Raw genomic sequence first — 22,490 nt, 5'->3', positions numbered from 1 at the left:
CTCTTGTACCTGACATTTTGTTTAGTGTTTAAATGAAATGCACTGTGAGAAAGCGTGACTGAATTATATCCATTCCAGCCTTTATGCTCTCATCCCTCTCCCGCTGCCCGCCATCACGGTCTAATTTTTATCCAAATAATGTTTTCATCTTCTGTTTATACCTAGGTAAGCGCTAATGCATCATATCTGCAAACCGCCACAAGCCATTGTTTTGTGTTAACATGTAAAGCTTTTGATTTTCACTTCACTGAATTTCCTTTCTGTCATTTGTACACATCATGTTCATCTGTCTCCATGTTGTTTTGTTCTCCCCTCTCCCCTTTCTCTTCCCATGGGTGCAGTAAACAGAAGCAGCCCGCGCCGGCAGCACAATGCAGGTAGGGTGTATTTCTGTGTAGAGCGGCTCTGTCTCTAATCAAAGGCAGGCAGCTTCATCCACCAATCCTCACCTTGGCTAATTGAGGGAAACCGCGGAGCTTTTAAATTGCATCAACAAGTAATCACACGCAAATGTCTTAATTGCCGTGGAGCTGTATATGAAATTACGGTGATTGTTGCGTGCTAATCTTATCAGCTCTGTCCTAATCGTCTCTGTTGGGGACATGTTGATTGCTTGCTTTTTTTGAATCCACACTTGCAAAATCATCTGTCGTTTCTCCCCAAATCAGGTGGCATTTTTGTGGGAACTGCTTTTGCCGTGACTGCGCCGACACTTTTGTTGCGATTGTCCCAAAAAATGCAAATCACAAGTCTGCAGTGTGAGCGTGACATTGAGCGTTGCGGTAAAACATGACAGATAGAAAAACGGCGGATGCGAATATCCACCGAAGGAGACGTCGGACAGTCATTTAAACCCCAGATTTGTGTGGGATACGGGTGAAATCGAGGAAGACTTGCATATACATATTTATAGAGCAAATCTCCAACGCTGTTACAGGAAAACATGTCAATAAGCCGCAAATCACACCTATATTTATTTCTGCCTTGCTATATCTGCTTCATGTAGTGGGTGCACAGTAGGTGCTGGAAAAAGTCAGACCTGTCGGCTTTGCTTTTGCATTTCTCTAATGTGTGGTTTTAGCTGTTAATGGTAGTCGAAAAAAAAATATGAACGTTTTGTCCCCGTAATACAATCGAGCTAATGGCGTAATGTGCTCTGTGGTACCAGTAAAGTGCATAAATCTGCTGTCAGTGTTGTTTTGGTGAGATGTGAAGTGTCACTGGATGGAAAGATGTATTGTAAAGTTTGCTTGAAGGTATGTAGGACCTGTTCCATAAATTCAGGAAGCCTTTTAAGGAAAGATGCCAAGATTTTGCCTGTATTGATCCACTGTATGTCACCCTCTCCACGGGTAAATACCAAACTGGTGAAATTAGTGCTCCTTAAAATACTTTACGATCTTTGGACACTTACGATACTTACGATAAGCTCAAGGGCACGTGTAATGGAATTACGCTTATGATATCCAAAACTTGTCATTTGGTATTAAATATTGGGTAGAAAGGGTTGAGAAGCAAAAAGATAAACTGTGATCTCGAGCAGTTGTGTTGCATGGCATTTCCGAGATTTGCCCCAGTGAAGATGACTGACAGAGTTTGTCAACCCAAGTGAAAGCATGACAAATATGGTTGTGGCATTGATATAATAGCTGACTTAAAGGGAGAAAAGTGACTCGCAGTCTTGCATAATGAATATTTAAAAGAGTTTGGACAGAAGTGAAGTATGAATGCCTGTTTGTTGAGTCTAATGGTATCAGATACCATTATATCAAATATCATGTGTCAGTCAACTTAGATAATAGCTTCTTTTTCTGTGTGATCATGTATTCTGAAATATTAGTGTCAGATGCATGCTGAATAGCAATATTATGTCACCAGGGCCTGTTTGATAAAACAAGTTTACCAAATAAGCCAGGTTTATTTCAGTTAGTCTAACGCAATTTCAGTTGATTTGGTTCTAAATAAGTCAGACTTACTGAAATAAGCCTGGCTTATTTGGTAAACTTGTTTTATCAAACAGGCCCCAGTAATGATAGTATAAACACTAGAACTTTCTATTTGACTTCTTTATAAAGGCCAATATTGTGTGTATATATGTGTGTGTATTTTTATGTTTAGATTATTTTAAAATTTGTGAAATAGTAATAATAAAGAATAGCTAGGTGAGTCCAAACACTTGATTGGTACTAGAAAAAAAAATCTGTTATAATACAAATAATTCATTTTTTCCACCAGCACTTCTATGTTTATTGGGCAGCTGCTGTTGGAGGAATTAAAGTGGATATTATCATTAAATTTAAACTAAGCAAGTGACAGATGGGTTTCTATACTCTTCGCACCATTGTAGATAGTCTTTTACCAGGGAAATTACTTTTAATAACCCTCAATTGAAGCGTCAAGGGCCGCTGTGGCTGCTGTAGTAAAACTGTATTTATTTGTTTTAGTACAAAGTGTTTCTGTGTAGTTTCTTTTTCAAGGGAAGGAAATTAAATCTCCTGCATAAATCATTCAAAGGATGGCTATAGATGTAATTGATTTCATGTTGGTTGTTTTAGATTAAGTCCATAACAGTCTAGTGAGATGGGCAGTGTGAAATTAGCCTTTTTGCCTCGGACATTTGTCATATATAGAGCTTATCTTAATTTAACATCGATTTTGGTTAAAAAGTGAGCTTAATAGAAAAGATCTCCCGAAAATAAAAACTATGCTAATATTCGCCTGGAAAAAATAACAGGAGCCACATAAGGGTGAGTACATATTGATAGAACTGTAATATTTGGCTGAACTATGCCTTTAACTTCACAAGACTTAAGACTTATTTCTCACTGATGATCCATGAAATTGCTTGTGCAATCACATGCATGTGGAACAAACCAGGTACATTGTGTTATTAGTCTCTGTCCTTGTGCAATCCTTGCGCAAAATTTTATAATGCTGCTTATTTATGAGTTCAGCATTTTGTGCACTGTTTTATCATTATTTTTGAATTGCCAAGACCACCTTGTAGGTCCCTCGTGTAGCTCATTTATTTATCAGTGAGGTTATGGTCAGCTATTTTTTTTGTTTTTAATCCCCTTGCATCTTTCTAACTTCCTGGACCATATTAACGCTGCCTAAAGAAAAAAAAAACAAGCCTTTCCATCCGCTCCATCTCTCTCTTTCCCATGCTAGTTCGTCAAAAACCCAAGTGCATTCTCGGCCAGAGTTGTAGTGTGCATCTCAGATTTTTAAACAAACGGCTGTGCTGGATACCTGTCTCCATATGGATCCTATTAAAACTTCACGCAGCCATCTGTAGCCTATCCATGCTGTGATATCTCCAAACCGCTTCCTTCAGCTCTGCTTTAGCTTGGCAGCTGAGCTCCGCCGTGATCCCTTCGCACTTTAGATTGTATGCAGAGAGGTGCTGCTTGTTACTATCGCAGCACTTCTGTGTCCCGTATGAATTTTGATTAGCTTGGAAAGGAACTGTACATTTACATGTCAAGTTTAAAGGATTATGGCGGGTGCTTGGTTCCTGCCTTCAACCATAATCTTGTCTTGCCATTTATAGAACACGACCTGCTGCTCGCTCCATACTGCCCTTAATGCTTGCCAGTATCTTATGAGAGCAGTCATGTATGAAGCACTGCTGATATGGACATGCCGTTTTTCTCTCCGTGCATCTGTGTGTATTTATATTTATTTATTTATTTTTGAGACTAAAGGCCTATACTGTACATGTAAAAGTGTATTGCAACTCCACTGGTTGCAGTTCAAGACAGAGCGCCCCCTGATGGTGTTTTTTTTGTAATCTAAAGTCTGGATATCTCCAAACCGCTTCCTTCAGCTCTGCTTTAGCTTGGCAGCTGAGCTCCGCCGTGATCCCTTCGCACTTTAGATTGTATGCAGAGAGGTGCTGCTTGTTACTATCGCAGCACTTCTGTGTCCCGTATGAATTTTGATTAGCTTGGAAAGGAACTGTACATTTACATGTCAAGTTTAAAGGATTATGGCGGGTGCTTGGTTCCTGCCTTCAACCATAATCTTGTCTTGCCATTTATAGAACACGACCTGCTGCTCGCTCCATACTGCTCTTAATGCTTGCCAGTATCTTACGAGAGCAGTCATGTATGAAGCACTGCTGATATGGACATGCCGTTTTTCTCTCCGTGCATCTGTGTGTATTTATATTTATTTATTTATTTTTGAGACTAAAGGCCTATACTGTACATGTAAAAGTGTATTTTTGCAGTTCAAGACAGAGCGCCCCCTGATGGTGTTTTTTTTGTAATCTAAAGTCTGTTCATATGCCCAGATGTACTTTTAAAAATTTTGTAGAGACCGCAGTGTCTTGTAACATGTTTTGTTTCAACATCTGCGACTCATCTATCTGCATGCCTCAGATTTTGATATAGTAAAATATAAAAATTTTGGGTTGAATCAAACGTTTTTGAAAGTCTTTTATGTTTACCAAGGCTGCATGTATTTGATCGAATATACAGTAAAATATTTTGAAATATTAATAGAATAAAACATATTTTTAAAATTTGTAGTTTATTCCTGTGATGGCAAAGCTGAATTTTCAGCAGCCATTACCCCAGTCTTCAGTGTCACATGATCTTTAAGAAATCCTTCTGATATGCTGATTTGATGATCAAGAAACATTTCGTTTTATTATCTGTTAAAACAATTTTCTGCCTAATATTTTTGTAGAAACCATATTTTTTTTTGTATTATTGAAATTAAGTTTAAAATATCAACATTTATTTAAACTAGAAGTTTTTAGCAACAATGTAGAAGTCTTTACTCTCACTTTTGATATTTTTTTATTTTATGTAATTGTTTGTCTTATGTACCATTTATTTTTTTAATTATATTTATTTACAATAAATGTATAAATAATTAATAGATATTTCTCTACTCTGTAGTTGATTTGTAATTGGTAAAACTAATTGGTAAAAGTTATGCTCTCCCCTACATTACAATAGTGCATATTTACATGGGCCTTTTCAACAAATCTTGATATCTGTGTACCTTTATATGTTCTCAGAAACCAGTTTGTTTGTTTCCTCACAAACTTGTTGTCTAAATTAGATTATTTCTGCTTATTTGCACCATAACATTGAAATGTTGGAATGAAATAGGAAAACATAAAATTTCTTGTTGTTTCCTATTAAATATTTAATTAATGTCTGTTATTTATAGCTTAGGAAATCAGAAATGTGGAACAAAGTTGTCGAACAGCACTTAACATGCCAAATAACTGACGACAATGTGTTGATGAAGGTTTTTTTTTTTTGAGGATCGTAATTGAAAACCACTGCAATCGGCACATTCATCAAAAGCGAGATTTTAGGTTTGTTCATCTCTGAGAATAGGCTGGATTTAGAAATTAATTAGCACTCTATTATTTTCTGGACTGCAGACTGCAGTGAGACTAGAGCAAAGAAAAGCTCTGTGGCTGAATCTCATATGCATGAGACAGAGACAGACAGCGAGAGGGAGAGAGAGACTGGGGCAGTCCAGGGCTTGAAGCGGACTATAATTGTGGCCGAATTGTGTGTCTCTGTGAGAACTCTGCTTTTACTGGCCTGTCCAGGCCATTGCAGTAGTATCTGTAGGCGCTCTGAACACTTTGGGCTGGAGAAAAAGATTTGCAGCTGTGGATAACACCTTGAGCGTTTTCTGCTTTTGCTTTGCGTTTGGCCTAGTTACCTTCGAGTTGGCTTAGATTATATTGAAGAGAATGTGCAAAGAACTCAACTATAAATGTATTTAACTTTTAAATAAATTCAGATGGTTGTACCTTTGTGTGTGGTCTACACAAAGTGTGTCTTAGTTAATTATTTTTCAGAACATTCAATGTTAACAACTTCATTTTCTTAGTCAATTTATATCTTTTGAAACGGCATAATTTTTCTTTACTGTAAACACAAACATTTTATTAAAAAGCAATTTTGCCAAACGTTGTAGTTTAATTGCAAATTAACTTAGGTAAGAATTGTTTTATAAAATTTACTTGGATTTAGCCCAATCCTGTCTAAATCACTGTTTGTAGCTAAAATGGATATTTACTGGCAGTATATATTCTGACTTGTTTCAAAATCGAATGATTTTCCACCACAGGCAGCATTTTAAAGCAGCGACTATATGTATGTATGTGTATATGTGTTTATAAATATGTATGTATGTATGCATGTATGTGTATATATATATTCCTTTTAAAAAACTGAGTACTACTGACTACTACTGAAGGTATATTAATGTGTCTTAGTTAATCTCACATCGCCTGTATTGAAATCAATAGAGAGTCAGAGTTACACACTATATAGTTTGTTTCATACCAATCATTTTTGAGGTTCCATTTCAATTATGATAATCTCAATGTAGGCAGGGAGATTACTTACTAGGATTTGAATCAGAGCCATGATATATCCCATGAAACACAAATCTAAAGTACTTAAAAGCCATTAAAGTATGGTGGGTCTATATCTAAATAAAGCAAATACATTTATCCTGGAGACATCATGGTAGTTATGTTAGATATGCGATAAAAACAGATTAAGAAGCATCACAGAATATGCATAAGTAGAACAGAAGATGGAAAATCAGATTCCTGATCATCATTTACAGTATCTCACATTAGTCTGCTTGTCTTCAGCAAACTGTTTGCGGGCTTTCTTGTGCATCATCTTTAGAAGAGGCTTCCTTCTGGGACTGACAGGCTGACCCCCCACCCCTTCAGAGAGCGATAACACCAAATTTAACACACCTGCTCCCCATTCACACCTGAGACCTTGTTACACTAATGAGTCACATGACACCGGGGAGAGAAAATGGCTAATTGGGCCCAATTTGGACATTTTCACTTAGGGGTGTACTCACTTTTGTGGCCAGCGGTTTAGACATTAATGACTGTGTGTTGAGTTATTTTGAGGGGACAGCAAATTTACACTGTTATACAAGCTGTACACTCACTACTTTACATTGTAGCAAAGTGTCATTTCTTCAGTGTTGTCACATGAAAAGATATAATAAAATATTTGTGAGAGGTGTACTCTGTGTACTTCTGTGAGATACTGTAATGACGTGTATGTTCATGGGAGATTATGTCAGGGGATACACGATGACGGTTGGTTTATATCTGCACCATCCTACACTGTCTTTAATCACCACATACAAGAAGAAGATCTCAACGCTCATTGAAACGTAAATGTTTGTGCATTTCCTCCCAGCATCGTTCTCCAACTGCTCAGGGCATATTTTCATCTGGACTATATTAGATACACTCTTCCTCTAATTAAGTTTCAAGTAAAAAAAAAAAAAACATCGATTTGGATTTATTTCTTCACTGAGAGTTGCTTATTAAGTTCACATTATAGGCGCATGAAGATGGTAAATGAATGTGTGAAGTTTTATTGCGTCAGTATTTTATTCATTGTCCTCGAGCACATCATTAGCACAATATATCACTGCAGAACACTGTGTTTGTAGAAGTGGGCAAAGCTGCTGAGAGCTGCTGAAGAACTTATTTATCCCAGAATGCCTCTGCTGCGCACTGTCGAAAATTACAGAACATTTGCTCTATAGAACGGGCAAGGGTGGGTTATACAAGATCCTGTGAGGGTCCGGAGCACAAGCTTCACTGGAGGCCCTGTTGTAAATTGGTTTTAAATTGCTACTTTTTTTGTAAGAATATTTCTGCATGAAATATTCAGAACAGTCAATTATGTTGATTTGTCACTCGCCTTTTTATTAAGATTTCCCTTTCAGTTGGTTCAGCATTTCATTTGGACCTCACTATGCTAAACAGTGGCCAATAATATTTTAAAGGGTTAGTTCACCCAACTGACAATTTTTAATATAACTCCGATTGGAATCGTCTGAAAGAAGAAAGTCATATACACCTAGGATGGCTCGAGGGTAAGTAAAACACAGGCTAATTTTCATTTTTGGGTGAACTAACCCTTTAAATAAATATTTTGAATTACAGCCTTCAATAATGTACACATTTATTTATCAAATATGAAAAATAATATCAAAATTGCTTTTGTTTTATACTAGGACTGTCACTATATCAGAATATTGATATCACAATATCAGAATCATTACACGATAGAGGAGAAACAATAATGTACAGTATGTGGAAAATAATGTGCTTTTTTAACCTTAAACCGCATAAACACGTCATTACACCAAATACACAAAATAATGTTATTTTTAGCAACATCATATGACCCCTTTAATTCGTCTGTAGAATAAAAAAAAATAATGCAGTATTTAAAAAAAAATTATCAGTAAAATCTTTTGCTTAACTTTGTATTTTGTGTTTTCTGTACAAAGTAACTATACAAAGGTATGCAAAAAGAAGTTGATCGGCATACATTCCCCTTACAACCAATTCAGCATTACATTTGTACCTCACTATACTAAACAATGGCCAATAATATTTTTAAAAATATGTATTTTTAAATATTTTAATCATTTAATGTTTTTTTTAAACAATGTGTTTATTTTATGCATTTATTTTTTGCATTTGTAATCACATTTGACAATTTAAGTCTGAAGCCCTCTGTAATGACAAAATAATGAGCAATTACATAGCAAATATGAAAATTAAAGATGCAGTTGCACAATATTACAAATAAACAAAATAAAGTTGAAATTACTTTAGTGTACCGTGACCAGTATAAGACATTAAAGCTTAAACAGGGTGTTCAGAAGGTGTTAATGGTGCAGTGGAGTGAGTAACATTTCTTCATTTATTTCACATTCTGCCAACAGTCACCGGGACACGTTCGAGCACCGCTCGTCTATCTATCTCAATTTTACATCTGTAGTGGCTTGTTTCTGCATTTATCTCAGCTTGAAGCCCGCTGGCAGTCAGAGGCCCCATCGGCCCAGTCCATAATCTGTCCTTGAGAACCAGCCGAGTGTCTCTGAGGGAATGAGTGAAATGAAGGCAATCATTTGAAATTTGAAAAGAACGTCCTCCTTTGATACAACATGATTTGATCAACTTTGCATATTCCCATCATGGGAAATGAAGCTGCCGGCACGCTTCCAAGAGCACTACTCTCGTGACAAGAAGGGCGCCCGTGTGCTGCCTTCCTATAGTTAGATCCGTGGTCATCCCCCACTCAGCGCTGCTAATTGATGCAGCATCCTGCTGACTATTACCTTGCCGTGAGTGTGTGTGTGTGTGTGTGTTCACATGTGTCCAGGCTCAACCTGGCTTTGTGCCCAGAGATGAGACTGCATATCCATCACTACTCTATAGTGAGCTGCTGTGGCCAGCTGAGAGACCAGCTCTGCACCTCTCCTCCCCTCCCCCTCCAGCCAGTGGACAGATTCAGGACACCTCAGGTTCATTAGTCACACCAAAGTAGGGCAGGTGCAGTGCGAGTTGCCTCTCCTGGATCTATCAGAGGCTCGGGGTGAGGCGTGACGCACTCATACGCCACGAGGACCACTTTAGAGAGCAGGGTCTTTCCTGCTCTCTAGCTTAATGTGATGGGACCCTGCTAGATAAGCGTTGGGGTTCTTCTGCCGCGTGCTGTGAATATATCAGCTCTTAGATACTGAGGGCCAAAGCCCTCTGAATCTCATACAACAATTTACTGCAGCGTTAATGAAAATAGCTAAAGCATAAATATTAATGAACAAGTCCTTTGCAATCTGCACATTCACAAATGCCTCGAGGTGCATAGTTGCAATGTTTTGCCGACAAATACAGAGAAATTATATGTAGAACAGGAAAATCTGATAAGAATAAATTGTCTTTGTTTTTAACGTGGAGTGTCTTTAATGGGACGAGCCACCCACACACTTTCACATTAAAAAAAACCACTCACTACACTGAATAGTCCGGTGTGAATTTTTGGGTTGACAGCGATTTCATTTAGATTTTTTGTTGTTGTTGTAAATTTAGAATGATTCAATATTATAATTAATTACTACAATTCCAGATGTGTTTCACATTAATTAAAATGCGTTTATTAGTTTGTATAGATTTTACAGAGCAGTATTAATTAAAATAGAAAAATTACAATAACAATACATTTAAATTTTCTTAGGGTTATTAGTTTCATGTGGTATTATCCTACATGTTTGTATTGCGTATGAATTTGAATTTATTCTTACTTACAAAGTATTTTTTACTGGCTGTTGTTGAATTTGGTTTATAATTTTAAACCAGTACAACAATGACTTTATAATACTTTCTATTATAATGTATTTTCGGTAACACTTTAGTATAGGGACCAGTTCTCACTATTAATAGTTGCTTAATAGCATTAGGGCTGTGCAATTAATCGCATGCGATTTTCATGCGCATCTCGTCAGTAAAGCCGGGTTCTGTGATTAGTAGTAAATCTCCATCACGTGCTTTCAGATGGAGCGGCATTTAATACACCGAGTCGTAATTCACTGACCAGCTACGCAAAACCGTGTTCATAATCGCAGGCGATTTTATATTTATATTATATATTTTGTTTTTTGTAACGACACAGTGTGTAATTAGAAATTTCTTTACATAAAATAGTCTCATCAACAACAACAACAACAACAAAAGGATCGGATACTGGAATCGGATCAGCTGAAACCCCTAAATTGAGGTAACTGGAAACAGTTGGATCAGTGCATTCGTGGCGAAGTACATGCAGATGCAAGAGGGACCTGTCCTCATTTCTTTTTCACTCTCCTGCACCTCTCAATGGTCTGTCAGTAGATACAAATGTGGTAATTAATAAGGGCCGTGTGTTGAGGCGAACTGACGTGTGTGTGTGAGTAGCCGGCGGCAGGGGCCCTGACTGTAGAGCCCTCAAGGTGAGTTAGATATTAGACGGGCATCCACAGGGCCAGCCTTCCCTTCACTCACACAGTCATCTGATGGCAAGTGACATTTGACAACTCTGTGAAGGACGGAGTGTTCTGTTCACTGCTTTCCTATACCGAGCTGATTATAGAGCATTTGGCACTATGCAAAAGATTGATTTGGCTTTTTTTTTTTTTATGTTATTATTGGCAGTGAAAAAAAAATGTCCAGATTTTGTCTGAAACACAAGTCGATATTAACTCTTCATATTTAAAACAACAGCACTATTGCATGTGCAATATTGCTTAATGGAAACTTTATACCAGCTTTTTTTAGTAATTTTAATAAAAAATAATTTAATAAAATATTCTTAAAAACTAATTTGGCTGACATTGTTTGAGCTCATTGAGTACCATAATGATAGCTAAAACTGCAACAATGAAATCTGGAAACTTTTCAAAATTTTCCCTCATTGCAGCTGAACAGGAAGGAGAACTTCCTTCAGAACTGCCACAGGAAGAGTAAACAATCCCAGAGAGTCTTGAGTTTAGGGTGGATTTTAAAGATGCATTTTCATCCAGTCAGTGTAGGCTTTGTGATGGCCCTAAGGCCCTTAAAGAGAGAGAAAGAGTGAATGAGTGTGTGTGACGCGGATGTAGGATGTACTGGTGTGAGAAATGAGGTGCTGTGAAGTAGGCAAGCCCTCCAGCAGTCCGTGTACTACTGATAAGAGATGAGGGCCTCAGGGAAATGTAGTGGGTCAGACAACAGTTTTCACAGGTGTTTTAGGGGAGAAAAGCACAAGCCCACACTCCAGTAATGCTCGCCATCAAGAGGCTTTTATTCAATCCCATATCCAAACACAGAACTCATCCAAAAAACATTGGTAAATAGAGATTTGTACTGAGAACATTTCTCTTTCTTCATGAAATATTGAGACTTCAATTGCCTCATTAAAAAATAATTACAGTTGCCTGCTTTGCCAAACTTGGAAAAACTTCCACTTTGAGGATGAAGATTTGAAGAGTAAAGGCTGATGTTGTGAAACTTTCAATTAGGCAGTATCACAACAGCGAGCTTTTGCATACAATACCTCAATACACTTTGATATTCAATACTTTATATGAATTTTATTAGCAAAATTCTGAATCAAAGGATTGGCTTGGAATTTGAGTGTGAATTTAAACTGAATTGGCTTGCTGGGAAGTCGAATTGGAATACCATTAAAAGGAATTGACTGAATAGAGTGCATCAGTGACCAGACATTTCCATTTTGTTTCCAGTTATTTTTCCCATGGGCGGTAAAAAAAATCTTTGTTAAACAGTTTTAAGCAATGAGCTAAACCAACCAGCTATGAGGTGAATCGCAACACTGCATACTTTGATTTGAAACTAAAAAATATTTTGAAAATCTGTCAAAAACACAAAGGTGCAAGTAATGGCTTCATGAGGAGAAGAACAACAATCTGATGAAGCAGTCTAATGAATAGATTCATATAAAAATATTGATTTAAACATGCTGATTCTCTGATTGGTCAGATTTCTTTGCAGAAAGATGCTGTTGAACACAATTATTTAAGTTGAAAAGGCTTCAAAAAATGCATATACCATTGATTAACAACCTGTTGTTATAAGTTATCATTAAAAATGAATTCCCCGTGGGAAAATAATTAATGGTATTTTTACTTCTGGGACCCAACAGTTGCACCATTGTAATTCAAAGAAAGTCCTCACAGGTAATGCATTCTGGGAAATAAAGTGTGTTCCCTCCCTGTTCACAAAAATTATGATGAACACAAAATTTTTATAGTTGGCATTTGAACTTTAAGTTTTAAAAAGTGAGAGTGCTATCATAAGGCATTCTCAATTCAGTTCTGCTGCACAACTCTGGGTTTGATGTGTGCGAATGTGAAACTTATATAGAGTTCAATAAACAAGAAGTTATTACTGAATCATTTGCATTTCAGACAAAATTGGCCAATTAGTTGGTATACTCCACTCTGCTTCCACTCTCGGTGAATGGGAATAATGTAAACAGTGAAATCTCCCAGTGCTATTGGACTAAACATCAGCACTTTTGAAATACTGTACTGCCAATCAAATTAGAGGAACCATAACTGTTCTCTAATGTGTAGTTTAGTCATGCAAATATTGTTTTTGCTGTTTATTTGAATTGAAATTCCTATTTATTCATTTGTTTATTTATATTAATAAATAGAAATAATAAGTAGTCATAATAAGTTATAAAAAAAAACATTACACCATCAATGCCAAGGCCAAAAAAACACAAAAAAAACCCCACAATATTAATAAACTATTTATTTAATTACTTTAAAAATATAAAGTAATAACAATAGTTAACTTTACAACATCCATGTTTAGGCCAAAAAATAAAAAGGCCCAATTTTGTTCATAGCTCAAAGAATAGTTCAAAAGTGAAATAGATCAACAGACAATGTGTGAAAGCAGTCATAAGTAGCACGGGTATAATTGTAGCAATAGCCAACAATACATTGTATGCGTCAAAATTATCGATTTTTTTTTAATGCCAAAAATCATTAGGATATTAAGTAAAGATCATGTTCCAGGAAGATATTTTGTAAATTTCCTACTGTAAACATATCAAAACTTAATTTTTGATTAGTTTTGATTAGTAATATGCATTGCTAAGGACTTCATTTGGACAACTTTACAGGCAGTTTTCTCAATATTTTGAGAATATTTGCACCCTCAGATTCCAGATTTTCAAATAGTTGTATCTCGGCCAAATATTGTCCTATCTTAACAAACCATACATCAATGGAAAGTTTATTTATTAACTCAATTTATAACTCAATTCCAAAAAAGTGACCCTTATGACTGGTTTTGTGGTCCAGATCACATATGATCTATAACTGAAAGAATACCTACCAGTTAACATTAAGGAAAATGTCCTGTTGTTATATAATTCCATGGTATAACAATACAAAGCTAGTTTGACTGTTGCTATAAAAAACAGTTTGAACCAAGTTATTGGGTTTGGTTGTGCTATGTTTGAACTAGAACTGCAGAATGGATTGTTTTTTGAGCTTAGAAATAATGTGGCATCCTGGCGTTACTTGAAAGTGTAAGGTAGTACAAAAGACATTTCACACAGTAAAATAGTATAAAATAGGTTTATCACACATGAGATGCATGTCTCTTTTCTCACCTGCATTGGCATGTGTGTTTCTCAACTCCTCGCATGGATTCTTTCCCATAATGTACGAATTAAATTACAGCCTCTATTTTAAATTCAATTTCACGTCACAGCTGAAGTTCCCACATTAGCCACATCACACTTAATTAGGTTTCCTCACTTTGTGAAATGCCGATTAGCATCAAGTATTACTTTCTGGCTGCCAGCTCAGTCTGAGTTACACGTCGAGTTACAGCATGAATCAAACAATCGCCCTTTAGTTTGCAGCTAATTTCTTTTTCATGCACAATATTTCCCCTGTACTCATCCAGCATTGTGAGTAATAGAGGGCCGGTTATGGTTATGTAAGGAGGAGGCAGTGTTGTGTGCAAAATGAACAGGTGGCTCAAGCTCCTCGGCACAGACTTTTTCTCGTGCCACCTCCCTACAATGTGTGCCTTTGGTCTCCTCTTCCTAAAAAGGCAAAGTTCCAGTTGGTCTGGAAACAATTAGAAAAGGTTCTAGACCGCCAAGGAATCTTTGTCACAATGTCAGCAAATTAAGTGGCTTCATTTTCTCTCACTTTCCCATCTTTTGTTTCAACAGGCAATCCATCAAAGTCGACCCACAGGCCAAAACAGCAACATTCCCAGCAGCAGCCTCACAAGGGAGCGAAGACCGGCGCGAACGTCCGCTGCGGACCAGCACAGCCGGCCTTGTGAAGAGAGGGCTTGCAGCAATGGTGGAGTAGGATTGAGGGAGCCGCTACGGAGAGCTGAAGTTGGGCAGTCCATGTCTGAGGTATCCGGGCCTCGCAAGACGGAGCACCCGGGGCCATCTCAGATCCCTCGCGCCGTGGCCGGCAGCAGCGTGAGCCTCCCCAGCAAAGCCAGTCCCTCACGCAGCCTGTCCTCGGACAGCGAACGGGGGCCGCGGAGCGAGCGAGGCCCTATTCCCAGGCTTCAGTCCTCCTTTACCAGCCGTCTGGGTCAACCGCCCCGTGGGCCTCTGTCTTTACACATGTACAGCCGAAAGAACGTCTTCCTACAGCACTCGCTCCATACAGCCGAACTGCAGGCTCTCGCTCAGCAGGACGGTTGAAATCACACACACACACCGAACACTGACACATGCCTCAGATGGATACGAGTTCCTCAGTGACCGCGAATACCTTCAGACCCACGTGTTCTCAGTTACATTCAAGGCAAATTTTCCTCTCAAACCTCAACCGAACACCGAGACTTTTCTTATCCTTCGTGGAGTTAAAGTAATCATCTATATTAAGTGTCAAAACCAATCCGTCATCTGCACTACATATATACGTATATGCTGAGTATGATAAGTACTTTAGATTGACGGTCCATTAAGGTGAGAGATTCACTCACTACACTATCACATTGTACAGTTCAGCTGAAATGCTAGAGGATGTCGACAGTTTGCGTTTCATTATATCATTAAAAGAAATACAGGGTCCAACATTAACACTTGCCAAGACTCCAATTCAAATAAAAAAATTGGTTTTGGCAAGTTTATTTAACCGTTTGCCCATTAACTCTAGTAGGAACTGTAACATTACGTGGTTTATATTGAATTGTATAAATGATAATCTGACCTTCACTGCTGCAAGTTAGCAATTAATTTTCAGACACAAGAACGGTCTATTAAAACCAAAAGTTTCTTGTGTTTCTCCAGATCTCCATTTGGTGACAAATTACCGTTCAAATGTTTGGGGTCAGGAACATTTTTTCAATGTTTCTGGTTGCTTATGTTCACCAAGGCTTTTTATATATTTAAGAGTATGATAAATAGTAATATTTTAAATATTATAATTTAAAAAGCTATAATATAATTTAAAATGTAATTTATTCCTGTGATGGCAAAACTGAATTTTCAGCAGCCATTACTCCAGGTTTCAGTGCCACATGATCCTTCAAAAATTAAAAAAAGAAAATTCTAATATGCGGATTTGCTGCCCTAGTAACATTTATTCTTATTTTCAAGGTTGAAAACTGTTGTGCTGTCTAATATTTTTTGTGGAAACCGTGGTATGTACATTTTTTCATGAATTGAAAATTCGGAAGAACAACATTTATTTGAATTAGAAATCCTTTGTAATATTATAAATGTGTGTACTGTCACTTTTGAATAGATCAACTGAATGCATCCTTGCTGAATAAAAATAATCTCTTTTAAAAAACATACTGTCCCCAAACATTTGAATGGTATATATGTGATGTATTTGATAATGTTACTCATATTAAGCCAAAATTATGTTTTTGTGGAATATGAGAAGAACTGGCACATGCGACTGAGGGGAAAAAAAAGAGACTAATTCTGTACTGGTCATAAAAATATAGCTTCAAGACGAGTACCCAAAATATTTGGCTGGTTTCTCTATTCACCAAAAACTTTTTGTGCCAAAAAGTTAATGTTGGACCCTGTAGAACCTTTATTAAAGTTTTCAAAACCTTTTCTTAGTCTAGACTCACAACTGTAGACTTGCTTATTCGATTAAGCCCAATCAGTAGCGATGTTTCTAATAGTATGTCACAAATAGTCTTGCATGTTGTTTTGCACCAGGCAACATGACACTGAAGAACCATGCATATATTGCCAAATCAATCCTAAGTCGAAGAGAGGGCATTGTAACTCTTGCTGTCGGTAAGAATTACCCACGTGTTGTCAGAGCCCTTTTAGGGAGTTTAACACTCATTAGCCTCTTCTAATTGCAAGCTACCCTTTCTCTTTTTTCATTTTTCTTTTGCTGCAAACAAAAATAAAATATTTTTCGCACTGAATCTAAGCTAAAATAGGTTTGACAGCCCTTGTGGAAGGACTCAGTGAGAGCCTCGAGTCGTAAACACTTAGGCAGACCTCAAGGCAGCTGAACTTCAAGAAAGAAATGCCCTTCATTAATCAAAGAAGTAGAACCCTCTTTGCAGAGAAATACATTATTACATTTGACATAGGTGAGGCTTTGAATTTTCATTAAAAATAGATGGCAAATAAATGTAATTAAACATGTCAGTAACTTCAGTAAGTTTAAAACTGCCATAGATGGCCTCATACAGTGCACACTCTTAAGATGAGGTTGAAACGAGGAATGGCCTCATTTTGGCAGCGTTGGGAGAACGTTGGTGTAACGTTGGGACAGTGCTGACCCGGCTTTGCGGATCAGGAGCTCAAGCAAGGACGCATGGAGGAGAAGGAAACCCTGAAGAAACGCAGTCCCATCCATCCAGCAGGTCTGCTCCCTGAGGTCCAGTGCTCCAATTTCAGCAATCTGTTGGGAGCACCATCGCTTCCTCTCTCTCGATCTCCTTCTCCCTCCCAGACCTACTTCCAGCTCTCTGTGTGATCAGGCTCAGGGAGAGAAAGGCTTTAGCACGGTCTCACCACTACATGCTCCGATACTGAAATCACACTCCCTAAACTGGAACGTGTTTGTCTTGTTACGGCTCCAAATCAAAATTTGTTAAGAGTCCAAAATTAACATTTGGTAAACAAATGTTAAATATGAGTAAAATTGGCTTTGATATGTACAGTAAATAAAATGTCTCCCTCCCAGACCTACTTCCAGCTCTCTGTGTGATCAGGCTCAGGGAGAGAAAGGCTTTAGCGCGGTCTCACCACTACATGCTCCGATACTGAAATCACACTCCCTAAACTGGAACGTGTTTGTCTTGTTACGGGTCCAAATCAAAATTTGTTAAGAGTCCAAAATTAACATTTGGTAAACAAATGTTAAATATGAGTAAAATTGGCTTTGATATGTACAGTAAATAAAATTAATGAGAACTGGTTATTAAGGTCGGGCTTCCAAACTCAAAATTCTAATAAAAAAGTATATAATTATTATAATCGAATAAACATTTAGGGCCAGATTTACTAAACGAGGCAAATTAGCGCGAGAGCGCAATTCCAAAACAGCGCCAAAGAGTGTGGATATTTCTGTGGGTGATTTACTGACAACGCGCAAATTAAAGAAAACTGACACAATATCTAATTTACACATCGACCAACGCAATATACCAAGTGCAGCGCAAATTAGCGTAGTAGCAAATAAGCAGAGCCGATGCTCATCAGGTACAGCTGATCTACTTACGACATACACTCTTAAAAATAAAGGTGCTTCACGATGCCATAGAAGAACCTTTTTGACTAAATGGTTCCATAAAGAACCTTTAACATCTGAAGAACCGTTCTGTTTCACAAAAGGTTCTTTGGGGCGAAATAAGGTTCTTCAGATTATAAAAAGGTTAGAAAGAGATGGTTCTTTAAAGAGCCTTTGACTGAATGGTTCTTCATGGAACCAAAAATGGTTCTTCTATGGCATCGCTTCAAGAACCTTTTGAAGCACCTTTATTTTTAAGAGTGTAGGCACAAAATGGTTTAAGATGTGCTCTTTTTGGGCTTTAAATCTGGCCCTTAATGTATACATTTTACATTACTGTTGATTTAATCCATGCTATTATAACTATTTTTAAAGGGTTAGTTCACCCCAAAATTTAAATTACACCCTAAGTGTAAACCATGCTGATTACGGCGATTACGTTCTGGGGTACTCTCCAAAATGGCAGAAGACGTAACTCGGGGGAGAAGAATTGTTAAATAAAGTGTTATTTTTGTTTTCTTTGCGCGCAAAAAGTATTCTCATAGCTTTGCAAAACTGAAGTTGAGCCACTGATGTCACATGGTCTGTTTTACCGATGTCCTTGCTACGTTTCTGTCTGGGAACATTTCAGTTGCGTTGCTGTCTATGCAGGGTCTGAGAGCTCTCACATTTCATCAAAAATATCTTAATTTGTGTTCCGAAGATGAACGGAGGTCTTACGGGTTTGGAACGACATGAGGGTGAGTAATTAACGACAGAATTTTCAATTTGGGGTGAACTAACCCTTTAAAGTATACGTTGCGCATTGTTTTATACTTAAAAAAATAATATACAACTTTTTTTTAAAAAAGAAAAAATTCTCTATAAAACCATGGTCAGATTTATTGACCATGGCCTTATTGACCATTTTTACTCTTTCTTTTTCCCTTTTTAAATCTGTTTAATTCATGCATCCATCCTGTGCAAGGCAAACAGTTCATTTTGGACCCTGCTTACGGTATTTCAGAATGACCTCAGGAGAGCAGACTGCTGTTAGTCAGCCAATTTGACCAAATTCAGCCCTCGATAACTGCGGTCAGCAATACTGTTTAAATTCTGTGTGGGTGCCAGTTTGTGACTGGTGAATGTTAAATGCGTGTTCCCAGAGGCAGGAATTGTCCTTGTTCCTTCCTGAGCCTCCCTTGTTGATGGAATCTGAGAGCTCTCTGACCCTTCATAGACAGCAACGCAGCTGAAATGTTCCCAGACAGAAACGTTGCAAGGACATCGTTGGTTCAACTTCAGTTTTGCGAAGCTACGAGAATACTTTTTGTGCGCAAAGAAAACAAAAATGACGACTTTATTCAACAATTCTTCTCCCCCGAGTTACTGTCTTCCGCCATTTTGGAGAGTATCACAACGCATATGCACGCTTTACCCTAAGTGTAAACCATGCTGATTACGGCGATTACGTTCTGGGGTACTCTCCAAAATGGCAGAAGACGTAACTCGGGGAGAAGAATTGTTAAATAAATTGTTATTTTTGTTTTCTTTGCGCACAAAAAGTATTCTCATAGCTTTGCAAAACTGAAGTTGAGCCACTGATGTCACATGGTCTGTTTTACCGATGTCCTTGCTACGTTTCTGTCTGGGAACATTTCAGTTGCGTTGCTGTCTATGCAGGGTCTGAGAGCTCTCACATTTCATCAAAAATATCTTAATTTGTGTTCCGAAGATGAACGGAGGTCTTACGGGTTTGGAACGACATGAGGGTGAGTAATTAACGACAGAATTTTCAATTTGGGGTGAACTAACCCTTTAAAGTATACGTTGCGCATTGTTTTATACTTAAAAAAAATAATATACAACTTTTTTTAAAAAAATAAAAAATTCTCTATAAAACCATGGTCAGATTTATTGACCATGGCCTTATTGACCATTTTTACTTTTTCTTTTTCCCTTTTTAAATCTGTTTAATTCATGCATCCATCCTGTGCAAGGCAAACAGTTCATTTTGGACCCTGCTTACGGTATTTCAGAATGACCTCAGGAGAGCAGACTGCTGTTAGTCAGCCAATTTGACCAAATTCAGCCCTCGATAACTGCGGTCAGCAATACTGTTTAAATTCTGTGTGGGTGCCAGTTTGTGACTGGTGAATGTTAAATGCGTGTTCCCAGAGGCAGGAATTGTCCTTGTTCCTTCCTGAGCCTCCCTTGTGTCTTTGACACATGATTTTAAACCAACGTTTGAGCCATGACGCTTGAAGGACGGACATTTAAACAGACTTGAATATGCGGGATCTTGAGTAGAATCCGTGCAAGAGTGGGAACTCATGGAGCTCGAGTGACTCAATTATTAACATGACTATATGTGCCATCACATTTCTGACTTCAGAATTCTTTATCGTTGAATAAATATTTATTTGGCCTTATTTATTATGTAATATTTTAAAACAACTATCAACTTAGACTTTTATTTGTTTGTCTGTATCAATGCATATAAAATTGTCTTCGTTGCAGATGCTGTTGCTATGCTGAAATCCTCTCTTACATAATTTTGATTTTCTTTTTTTTTTCATCAGTATGTACAGGGTTTGAATAACAATGGCACTTTTAAGAGATTTCAACTCTAATGAGATTTGAAATAACCTTTATCTGTATCTTTTCTCACACTGGTGGTTTTCATTCTGATTTTCACTGAATGTAATATATTCATTCATTAAAGACTGATATTCAAAAAAGAAATGGTTTTGATACATGCAAGCCCTGGTTTTTGTTCTTAATAGGATGGTTTCCACATTTAAGGTTTCCATTAACCGTTTTTTCCAGCACTGCTCCATCAGTACACCTGCTCCTTGATGTTTGACATTATTTTTAATGTTCAAGGAGGGTACACTGTAAGCAATGTTGCTGTTTACAATCATCATCTCTGGAAACTATAGGCAGGAAAATGCTATTGCTTTGATGGCCTGCAAGAGAGCCTTTTCTCTGGCCTGCCCTTGCTTCTTGGTGAAAAGGTAAAATGTCATCCTTCTCGAAACGTCTTCTGGAAATTGCTTATTGTGTTTCCTTTAGTGAATTGCATCAGACTATAAGGCTCTAAAGCCTGTGTGAACTTCACATGGTCCCTGTCTAAATCACTCTTTTTCTCTGATTTCTGTTCAGGCTTCACAGTCCACTTTAACTGTGCAGGTTTCACAGCACATATCGCTGCTACGCTTAGTCATCCATAACAAGTTTTCTCCAGCTAAAAGGAGGGCAGAGGGAGACCGTCAACTTCTGGGCAAAAGTAATTGCACTGCTCCGCAGGGAGGAAAACCGGTACCGTAGAACTCTGGGAATGACAAGTGTTTGTTGTCTTGATGTGGCAGTGGGCTGACTTTGATGCACAGAGGTGTATTTCTCTGTCGCTGCTCATCTGTGTCTTCAGAAATTTGATGTGGTTATGTATGACATCTGCGTGAGAAATTCTCAAGAATCTTCTCCAAAATTGTTTGTTTCCACTGTTGCCAAGGCTGATTTTCCACAGTTTCTTTTTGAATTTCTTAAAAAAAAAATGTCGTGGTCGTTCAGTCTTCATCTCTATAAGGTGTGACTTTGTGATATTTCATGTCATCTTTTAGGGTGTTTTCATACCTTGGAGCATTGATTGGGAAACTGTGTTTTTTTGGGTGTTTTTTTTGTAGTGGTGTGTATGAACTTGGCAGTCAAATTTAGGTCAGCACCAGAACAAACATATAAACTCTGAAAAAAAGATATGACTAAAGAACCATCCGATATCCCTTCTGATAAGGTAAAATGATAAATGATATATACTGTTGAAAACCATAAGTATATCTGATCTGTGGAGCAAACATGCCTCTTCTTTTAATAAATCTCCTGAGAAAAGGTGCTCATCAATGCTATACTTTGTGTAATATATATATTTAAATAAATTGTTTAGTTGAAAAGCATGTTTTCCCAGAAGATTTATTAAAAGAAGAGGTTTCATTATGAATTAATTATGTGCAAACCCACCCTACACTACTGTTCAAAACATTGGGGTTGTAAATATTTTTGAAAGAAGTCTCTTATGCTCACCGGAGCTGATCAAGAATACAGTAAAAAATGGTAATACTGTGAAATATTGTTATAATTTAAAAAGTAATAATAAAAAAAACCTTCTATTTTAATATTCTTAAAAATGTCATTTATTCCTGTGATGGCAAAGCTGAATATTCAGCAGCCATTACTCCAGTCTTTAGTGTAATATGATCCTTCAGAAATCAATCTCATTGGCTGATTTGGTTCTCAAAAGACATTTATTATTATTATTAGTGTTGAAAACAGTTGTGCTGCCTAATATTGTGAAAACCATTTTTTCAGGATTTTTTGATGAGCATAAAATCCTCAAGAACAGAATTTGAAATAGAAATCTTTTGTAACACTGTACGTCTTTAGTG

At 37.4% G+C, this 22,490-nt stretch overlaps 1 protein-coding gene across 5 annotated transcripts in view; it reads left to right on the top strand.

The window, feature by feature from the left end:
- LOC107556304 (serine-rich coiled-coil domain-containing protein 1-like) overlaps positions 1–15,726 on the top strand; it is a 75,998-nt gene extending 60,272 nt beyond the window's left edge. For 2 of the 5 annotated variants that reach the window (XM_016239379.1, XM_016239377.1), the window contains one exon: positions 14,562–15,726. In XM_016239379.1, coding sequence (XP_016094865.1) covers positions 14,562–15,056 — 495 coding nt within the window. In that variant the 3' untranslated portion in view covers positions 15,057–15,726. Of the gene's footprint in view, positions 1–341; positions 378–14,558 lie in introns of all 5 variants that reach the window. The other 3 variants (XM_016239378.1, XM_016239376.1, XM_016239381.1) reach the window with 2 other exon arrangements.
- The last annotated feature ends 6,764 nt before the right edge of the window (positions 15,727–22,490 follow it).

The sequence above is a fragment of the Sinocyclocheilus grahami genome, unplaced genomic scaffold (genome assembly GCF_001515645.1).
Source record: "Sinocyclocheilus grahami isolate Dianchi unplaced genomic scaffold, SAMN03320097.WGS_v1.1 scaffold564.1, whole genome shotgun sequence".
Taxonomy (NCBI): Eukaryota; Metazoa; Chordata; class Actinopteri; order Cypriniformes; family Cyprinidae; genus Sinocyclocheilus; species Sinocyclocheilus grahami.
The sequence above is the reverse complement of the archived record's forward strand: the minus strand, read 5'-3'. Positions and strand labels throughout refer to the sequence as shown.